Source organism: Olea europaea, chromosome 2 (genome assembly GCF_002742605.1).
Source record: "Olea europaea var. sylvestris chromosome 2, O_europaea_v1, whole genome shotgun sequence".
Taxonomy (NCBI): domain Eukaryota; kingdom Viridiplantae; phylum Streptophyta; class Magnoliopsida; order Lamiales; family Oleaceae; genus Olea; species Olea europaea.
Window position 1 is genome coordinate 28,485,848 of NC_036238.1, and position 9,468 is coordinate 28,495,315.

At 37.3% G+C, this 9,468-nt stretch overlaps 1 protein-coding gene across 2 annotated transcripts; it reads right to left on the minus strand.

Annotated features, from left to right (window-relative positions):
- Positions 1-358: 358 nt before the first annotated feature.
- LOC111369787 (protein SINE1-like) lies at positions 359-4,104 on the minus strand. Of its 2 annotated transcripts, none has more exons than XM_022991443.1 (3): positions 3,758-4,104; positions 1,959-3,299; positions 359-1,075 (listed from the first exon to the last, which is right to left on the minus strand). In XM_022991443.1, the coding sequence occupies exons 2-3, from the start codon at positions 3,279-3,281 to the stop codon at positions 584-586; spliced, it is 1,815 nt and encodes a 604-aa protein (XP_022847211.1). In that variant the 5' UTR covers positions 3,282-3,299; positions 3,758-4,104; the 3' UTR covers positions 359-583. The 2 variants fall into 2 exon arrangements, with proteins under 2 accessions (XP_022847211.1, XP_022847203.1); XM_022991435.1 differs by having other exon boundaries at positions 1,959-3,284; positions 3,758-4,101.
- Positions 4,105-9,468: the final 5,364 nt, after the last annotated feature.

The following is a 9,468-nucleotide window of genomic DNA, read 5'->3' on the forward strand; positions in this document are numbered from 1 at the left end:
AGCTTGGAAATATTATAAGAAACCTACATAATTTTCCACAAGAATCAAGATATTCAAGTTTAGGGTTAAATCTTTTTATTTCCAATACAGTTCTCAACATCAATCTACAACTGGGATTCCAGGAGCAAACAAATTATAGGCCAAAGCTAAATTTGATTCCAAATCTATTATACCCCAGCAAAATGGCACTCCTTTTAGATTGTTTTGATCATTCATTGAGCTCTATGTCGAGTCTTCACTAACAAATCAAGATGTACATCAAGAAAAAAGTACCAACCATCACAAAACACACAGTAGGTAGAATCATCTATTGAAGAAATAAGAAAAATCTAGATGCAAAATTGACAAATGAAACATATATCTAGAAATTTTTGCCTTCTCACATGCGTAGAATCTACAGAAACTTCGCAATAGGGCAAAAAAACTGGACTACTGGAACACCAAATATCCTACCAAACAGAATATCCCAAGTTCAAGTTAATAAGATTTAAATTTCTAAAGTACGTAAATCTTGTGTGTAGCATCTCAAACTATGATCCAAGGTTTTTGAAATTGATCAAATCATTAACTTCAGCAAGACATTTTAGGTGGGAACAAGAACAGGGCTATTGTCCTGATTATCAAACGCCAAAAAATATAAAAATACTGCAAATAGAACTAAAAGAAGACATCCCACGATGCTGCGACCAGATTTTCTTTGTCCTTTTTGAATATTGGCACTTTGATTACCTGTTTGATTTCCAAAAGCTACCTCTTGGGATATTTGTGAATCTGCATCAAGAAGCACATCTCCTGTTGAAGATACCGATTCTGTTTTACCATGAAACTGTTCCCCACTGGGAAAGAAATTTTTGCCCTTTTCGAGGTAACAGTTCATGCTTTGAGCGTGGCCATTTTGTACATGCTTTGATGTAGAAGTCCACTCAAATTTACTCGAGAATGGACTTCCAAACCTTCTGGTTTGTCTCTCTGAGAAGTCTGAGATCGTGCCATTTGGATCCTGAAGTGAACGAATGAGCTTTCTTGGAGTAGTGAAGATCTTCACACTATTGATATCGATGCGAGACCGTGATCTCTGAAGCAAGAAAAACGATGATATATGCATTATAAGGAAGCATTAAATCAGACTATTAGAATAGTTCTAAAGTTTCCATCTAAATCTAATCCCAAATGCTAAAGAATATGCAAGCAAGTGAATTTGCATTCTTGCTAAATAAAATGTGTAACTTCTGGAAGGTGGATGCATGGCATGCTGTTCAAAATTCAAATAGTTGCACTAGAGCCTAAAAAAAAATTTCTTTAATGTTTTTGCTAAATTTACTTCAAAGACAATGCTTTTTCTATTTTTCAAATGTTATAGCAAATTAAGACCCTGTTTGACAACTATTATTTTCAAACTCTTTTTTCTATATACTTGTTTTTAACCATACATTCACACAATAAAATATTCTACATATAAACCTAAAACTTTTTACTATTTTTTAATCGCACTGTTAGGGGATATAATTCCACATCAAATAAAGATGAAAATATAGACCAACTTATAAAGTCTTAGACTACTTCTCTTAAAAATGTTAACCTTTTAAGATGAAATCCCAAATCTTAATATGGTATCAAATCCCATTAAACTCTAACGAACGTTTCGATCCGATTAAGACTCAAAAAAATGAATGCACGGATTTCAAGATTGATCTGCTAAAAAAAACTATCATCTTACGGGGACATGTTAAGATATATAATCTCACACCGAATAAAGATGAAAATATAGACCAACTTATAAGGTCTTGGACTAATCCTCTTAAAAATGTTGACCTTCGCCAAAACGCACACAATCTTCTAAAAATCAATATTCAAGACTCTATTTAATCCAAATAATGGCTGTCAAACTGGGGCTAAGGTTCTCTTTGAAATATAATTCAAACAAGTATTTTAGTAGCCATTGAAAGTGAAAATCTTACCTGAGGACTGGGAGTGGAGCTTCTAACAAATCCATTTTCCGCATTTCCTGGCTCGAACCCTGCAAAAGTTTCAGAATAATCTCCATGGTTATCAGAAAATTCACCATGCTCAGAGTTTATGATGGCACTTCTTGGAATTATCTCTGAAAATATTCCATCTTTAAGAGATACATCTAAGCCACCATTCTCATGCCTTTTCCAAAGTTTACGGTTCACACTCCTATTATCATGAGACCCGAGTTGAGGGTCTTGATTCATTGAAATGGGCGATTCCATAAAATAATCATATTCAAAAGCAGAATCTACAGTTTGTGATTCAGGTGATGCAGTGAGAGGCGATTGTCCTCCGGAACCACGCACATTCCTCCTCCGGATGTTCTCTCTCCTTTCAAAGCTTGAACCAGTAATTGAACCCACATCCCTTTCGAGCTTTGAGCCTTTCTCAGCACAAAGTCTTTTTGCTGTTTGCAGTGCTTCAAAAGCAGCCCCTGTTACGAAGGGCATTCGATCAGACTGGCACTTCTCCATTTCCTTTATTATCAAATCCAATTCAGAGAATATACTCTTGGGGTCCAGACATTTCATCAGAGAACTCACCATATGAATTGCTGAGAACTGTTTTTGAGAATTTCCCTCTACAAAACCAGAATTCAGGATTTGCAATCCTGACACTACCAACAGTCTTGAATAAGCTTCAACAGTCAAGCTATTGTGTTTGGCCAAAGCTGTCGCTAAGGCCATGTGTGAATTGGTCTGTGTATGTTTTTCCAAAGCCACCGCAACTCTCTGACAAACCTCATTCACCATCTCATTTGAAGCAAATCGCCAATTATCAGATTCCACAAGTGCCTGTAAGCAAAGAGCAGCTCCAGAAGATATATTATCTTGGCTAGCCAAAAGACAATTCGATAGGGGTTTACAGAGAGAGTGGATGATGTATCTCTTCTTGTCCTCTGCTGTTGCTGGGTCCATTGCATACCTTGCAATTGCTGGAACAACCTTTGAACAAGCTTGGTGAAGAGCAAAGGATCCCGCACTCGATGACAATGTCTTAATGATGGTAGTCATGATGTTATTTATTTGAGGGACTATATTGGGTCCATGGACACGAGCAAGAACTTCGTATAGTGAAATCGTATACTCGCCAGATGATGTCCCATTTTCTTTAGTTTCAGAAACACGAGCAAGAAACAGAGGTATTGCTTTGGAATCCAAGTCTTTCACAAATGATTTCAACGCTTTCATGGCTGATCTTCTACTGTCAGCATCCTTGTCGAGATTCTCTAACTCCCTCCGAAGTATTGGGCTTAGACTCCTTCCCATAATCTGTAATTCCAATCTCAGTGAAAATTAATCAATACACTGAAATCGTCACACCAAACTACAACGGATTACATTATGCCCAATATAATCTCAAAACTAGTAATTGACAATGGTTATATTATTTGGTCAAAATTTCCACATCTTGTATACTCATTTTATTTTAAAACCTTAAAAGAAAAGAAAAAAACTATTAATTGACTATGGTTATATTATTTGGTCAAAATTTCCATATCTTGTATACACATTTGAAAACCATAAAAGAAATCATATTATTGGAACAGAAATAAGGAAACACGCCAACCTCAATTGAATTCCAGTATAACCATTAGGTAGTGCATAACAACAAGTCAGAAAATCGGATACAAGGATCGTTTTTCAAGATCCAAGAAATGGGACTAAGATGAGTAAAATCTTGAAACTACACTAAAACTGAAAAATGGAAAACTGGAAACATATTTTTGCTAAAAAGATATTACCTTTGTTCCAAGAATCAGTCTCCGACTCTCCGTTTATCCTTACTCCTTTTTTTCTCCCTTGAATTGAAAATATGTAGACCTCGTGCAATGACAAAATGGAAGGAGTATTTAGGGTGGGAAATCACATACGCTCTTTTTGTGTAATAAAAAACTGTAAAAATTGGGAAGATCTGAGGGATAGAGAGGGTTTCTTGATTAAAAGAACAATCACATGCGCTCTATTGTAAAATACCGATATTCTGATACTGGGGGAGAGTATGAGCAGTAGTGTGCTGGGATATAAGATTTCCGCATATTTGGTGCACTGTCTGACAGTTTTCCATCAGAATATTTGAGGGGTAAATTCCATTTCGAATCTTTTTCTTTATTTCCGCCGCTATCCCCTTCTTCATTGCAAGGTTTCCCCTCTTGCAATTAGCAAAATTTTTATTTTTATTTTTAACTTAGCCCCTTTTTGGGCTCCATTAATACTAAAATTCATCTCTCTTTTTTTCAATCAAATTTTTCAATAAATAATATTATATGTAAATTCAAGATTTTCCTTCTTTTCTAATCTCATATTCTTTAAAAAAATACTATCACAAAATACTTTTTTTCCCCCTAAAAACTTGATTATAATGGAGCTTAGATAAGGGATTATTCTGTTAAGATTTAAAAATATGTATTTTGCAATAGTGTTATGATGGAAAATGTGTGGTTAAGAAATAATGAAAAGTTTGAGTTTGCGTGTAATATTATTTTATTAAGAATATGTGATTGAAATAGAGTCAAATCACTGTTTAAGAATACATTTTCATAGAAAAATAGGGCTCAAACAAGTGATCAATTGTAACTCCAACACTGTACTATTTTTATGGGAGAAGCCAAAAGACAATTCACATTTCATTTTTTTTTCTTTTTTATTTAGAAACACGATTGGCTGTACTTGTTCACCAATTTTGATGAAACTTCAGGTCATCCCCACATGCAATGAGCTAGCAAGATTTGGACCCACACTCCACATCACTATTCACCTAGTAGAGGTAGAATCATAGCCAAGGTGATGCATTACTTCATTAGATGTATCGTGGAGGGCCGAGCTTTCAAGGTCAAGGTGAAGTGTATTACTCCATCATTTAGGAGGCCTCTATCAATTAGGAGGCTAATTGATGGAAAGCATCTTATATCACTTTTTCCAAGCAAATCTTCATGCAATTGATTAACGTGACAACTTTGCAGCATGCACTTAAAAGGTCAAATTGTCGCTTTATATGTCAGAGATTAGATTAGGACTTTAGAGTGCCTACTTGTCAGAGCATTAAATACCCATCAACCTAGTTTGATTTAGTGACACCTAGAAGAAGACTTCGGCTATCAAGATGAGGTCATGTGTCACTTTAATTGTTATAATTTCTTATCTGCTATTTTAAAAATTCACAATTAATGTCATTTGAAAGCAATGCAAGTTTAGACTATCAAAGCTGTAAGTTTGCTATCAATATATTCACTTTATACCCTCATGGATCTGACCTCATTATATTTTGTGACTCATGTCTTTAGTACGCTCTACATTTAATTCAGTTATACATTGACTGACTTGAACGTCGGAGTGTGTGTGCCCACCTTTCTTACCATCGAAGAAGGTCACGTGCAACTTACGATTTGTTCAAGTGTGCAGGAACAATGTTTCCATGTACATTAGAGGAATCAAGATCTGTTGACCACGTGACCTCTAAAAAAATCAAGATTAACAAATTGGCGCCATTTGTGAAAAATCACACTATCAACCACGAGTAACCCCGTGGAAAAAGTTTATCGAAAAAGCGTTTCAACTTTTTCCTTGAAGAAAGATTTTGTCCTTGAATAAAGAACAAGTGCTTTTTTAAAATTTTTTTTTTAATTTTTAAAAGGGAGATTTAAAGTGTTATTCAGTATCCTAGGTGTATATATTCCTTGAAAAATGAGTATTTTGAGATAAAAATCTACTTAAAAGACCCCATCTTTAAAGAAAAGAGACATCCACCCAAAACGAGTGTTAGGGACGAAGATATTAATTCAAGGAGAGCAAGGAAGGTCTTTTAGACTAACATCACTAATCAATGACATTACAACCAACATCGTCGAGGTGAAAAGGTCATTGTATGCCTCACTAGAGAGGTGTTGGTAATGGCTGCTAATATGAAGAGCATCACCCAACATAACGCCTTCATGTAATATCTCTTCTTCCAAATACAAGGGCAGGGTGGTCATCAAATGCCCAAATATGTAACCCAGCCAGGCCTATTCCAACAACAAGAATAAAGTTCAAAGTCAAAGGGCTCAATTACACAAACATAGGAGAAATACCAATCCATATGAAAGAGAAGTGGGAGTGGATGTATCAACAAATTATGCATCTAGCCAATCCTCAAATGACCCATTCAATAGATAAGATAACTTTCCTCCCAAATACGAATGAGAGCGTAGATCTCATACATTCGCTAGGATCTTCAATAGGATCAGTGCGATGGAACCTAGAAATATGTTACCAACCACCAATGAGGCCTAGAAATAGGTTACCTCAACCACCTCCTATACAAGGGTCGCATGAGCACATGCAAAGGTATACCACACAAAATGTCCTAGCTTACAAATAAGCATAAGAAAGGAGTAGATGAGGCCATAAGTGATATGAATCAAGGCACGTCCACAATCGAAGTGAGTCAAGTGACGAGTTACGGAAAGGATCCATTGATAGTCGAAGGAGGACCGATGACGCGATCGAGGACGAAGCGAGTGAAAGAAGCGATGGGATTGCTTGTCAAGCAAATGATCGATGAAACAATGTTCGGGAGGCCAAATGGAACAAGTTTTATGTTGGGGTTGAAGGCCGAAGGAACTTGGATCAACGAGATAAAAGCAGACGAAGGCGGCACGGAGTTGGTCTATGCGACCGCAGGCTCAACCGCCTATGCGGCCGCATAGAAGGCCACCGAAACTACTTGTGGCTGGCTGGGTTGATCTATGCGACCACATAGAAATGATCTATGCGGCCGCATAGATCAAAAAACGGAAAAAAAATTCGTTTTTTTTATTTTTTTGCCGAATCTTCTAATGTTGGTAGAACTCTTGTGAAATCAAAATATTACCATATTTTGATTAATTTGGATGTTTTTTATGCCATAGTATAAATAGGAAACTCTTTTCATTATGTAAAAAAACTTTTGGCATACAGAGAGAGAAATTTCCTTTCAATCAATTGTTCTTCATTGGACAAACTTAGAACTTATCAAGAATCGATTTTAGCCCAAATTCGTTTTCGTTTCTTTGTTTTTTTAATTCCTTTCAATTCCTTGTGTTCTTGTGTCTAGAAGGTTTTCTTGATTCTTTGATCCAAAAAGTGTCAAAAGAGAATCTTCATATTCTGTTTCCCGGGTCAATTTTAGCCCAAATTCGTTTTCGTTTTCAGCGTTGGTTTTGTTATTGAATTCCGGATCATTAAAAAAAAAGTTACTGTTCATCCGTACGGTACTGTTCATCTGTACAGTTATAAAAAAAATTGTTACATATTATTGATCCGTCAAATACCAACAATTTTGTTATTCAATATCGTTTCTTAGTTGCCTGGACACATTGATTCATTCCATTCCTTCAATTCAAAGTCAAAGTTTTAGAAGTTTTCTTGAGTCCTTTTGTTACAATTCTTTGAATCACATCCGGTTTGAGAATTCTACAAGATTGATTGATTGATTGAATTCGTTGATTGTCTTTAGAAGCAATTGTTGGAAGAACTGAGTGGTAAAAGGCAGAAAGGTGAGCTCAATAGAGGGTAAAAGCCATTGTGTGTTTCCGAGTGACTTTGGTGAGGCAGTTAAATAAAATTTTAGTGTTAGGATGTCAGAAAGGGCAGAATCAAACTCAAGCCGACAAGGCAACAATAACAACGCATCGGAGGATTTGGTGCAAATGTTTCAAAGGACGTTTGGAGATATGAGAGAACGGTTGGAGAAGCAAGAGGCTTGGATGAATAGGTTAGATACATCGGTGGCCAATCTTAGTTGGGGGCATCGAGTGGATGTGTCCAATGCCAGAGGACCGGATAGATGGGAGCCTAGGAGGGAAAGGCGAGAAGAGTATGGATATGGGAGTGAACTGGGCGAAGATGAATTTCACGGTGTTGAGATGGGAAGGATGAGGAATAGAGGCGATAGGTTCGACAGACGGGGTCGGAATGATCGCGGGGAGGAGTTGGATGGAAATCTAGGAAATATAAAGATGACCATTCCTTCATTCAAAGGAAGGAGTGATCTCGAAGCATATCTAGAGTGGGAGAGAAAGGTTGAAATGATCTTCGAATGTTATAATTATTCGAAGGAGAAGAAGGTGAAGTTAGCGGTTTTAGAGTTCAGTGACTATGCCATTTCATGGTGGGACCAAGTGGTTACTTCACAACGCAGGAGTGGGGGAAGACCAGTTAGCACTTGGGAAGAATTGAAGTCATTGATGAGAAAGAGGTTTGTTCCTAGCCACTATTACCAAGATATCCATCAAAAACTGCAAGGCCTATATCAAGGGTCGAAAAGTGTAGAAGATTACCATAAGGAGATGGAAATACTCATGATTAGGGCTAATGTGGTGGAGGATCGAGAGGCTACCATGGCACGATTTTTGAATGGTTTGAATAGGGAAATTGCCAATGTAGTAGAGTTGCAACATTATGTGGAGTTGGAAGACATGTTGCATGTGGCTATGAAGGTGGAGAGACAGTTGAAGAGGAAAGGGACAGCTAGGCAACCGATAGGAACTTCGAGTGCAAATCCATCTTGGAAACGGGATGGAACAACAACAACAACAACAACAACAACAACAACAATAAGGTTGATAAAGCTGTACCTAAGGGTAGGAATGAATGGCAAAAGGGGAAAGAGGAAAGTACTATCAAAACAGCACCCAAGACTGATTCACAACCATCAAGAAATTGAGACATCAAGTGTTTCAGATGTTTGGGGTCCGGGCACATCGCTTCTCAATGCCCAAATAAACGGGTAATGGTGTTGTTGGATAATGGAGAAGTGGTGAGTGAAAGTGAAGGCGAGTATGATGACATGCCTGCATTGGAGGACGTTGAAAAGGAAGAAAAATTGGAGTTTGCTGTTGGAGAATCGTTGGTGTCAAGAAGAGCTCTTAACACTCAAGTCAAAGTGGATGATTCAGAGCAGCAGCGAGAAAATATCTTCCATACACGTTGTTACGTCATGTAGCATGATAATTGATGGTGGGAGTTGTACGAATGTAGCTAGCACAACTATAGTTGAGAAACTAGGACTAGCATTGTTAAGACACCCTAGGCCTTATAAGTTGCAATGGTTGAATGAAAGTGGGGAAGTTAGGGTGAATAAAAGAGTTTTAATTGATTTCTCAATTGGGAGTTATAGTGACAAGGTAGTATGTGATGTGGTGCCTATGCATGTGGGTCATATCTTGTTAGGAAGACCATGGTAATATGATAGAAGGGTCACACATGATGGGTATAGGAATCGATATAGCTTTGTCAAGGATGGGAAGACTATTACTCTTGCTCCATTAACACCTGCACAAGTTTATGGAGATCAACTCAAGCTAAAAAGTGAGGAAGATGAGAGAATAAGAGAGTCTGGAAAAAGGAGAGGCAATAGTGAAACCATCGATAAGAGAGAAAATAGTGAGGTGGCTAAGAGTGGAGAAAAGAGAGAGGAGCCACATGAGGGGAAAGA

What these genes read in the sequence shown, in the direction of transcription:
- LOC111369787 (XM_022991443.1), bottom strand. Translation starts at nt 3,281, where the DNA reads ATGGGAAGGAGTCTAAGCCCAATACTTCGGAGGGAGTTAGAGAATCTC. An exon ending in GCTCCACTCCCAGTCCTCAG is followed by an intron (nt 1,076 to 1,958) that starts GTAAGATTTTCA and finishes TTCTTGCTTCAG; the next exon opens with AGATCACGGTCTCGCATCGA.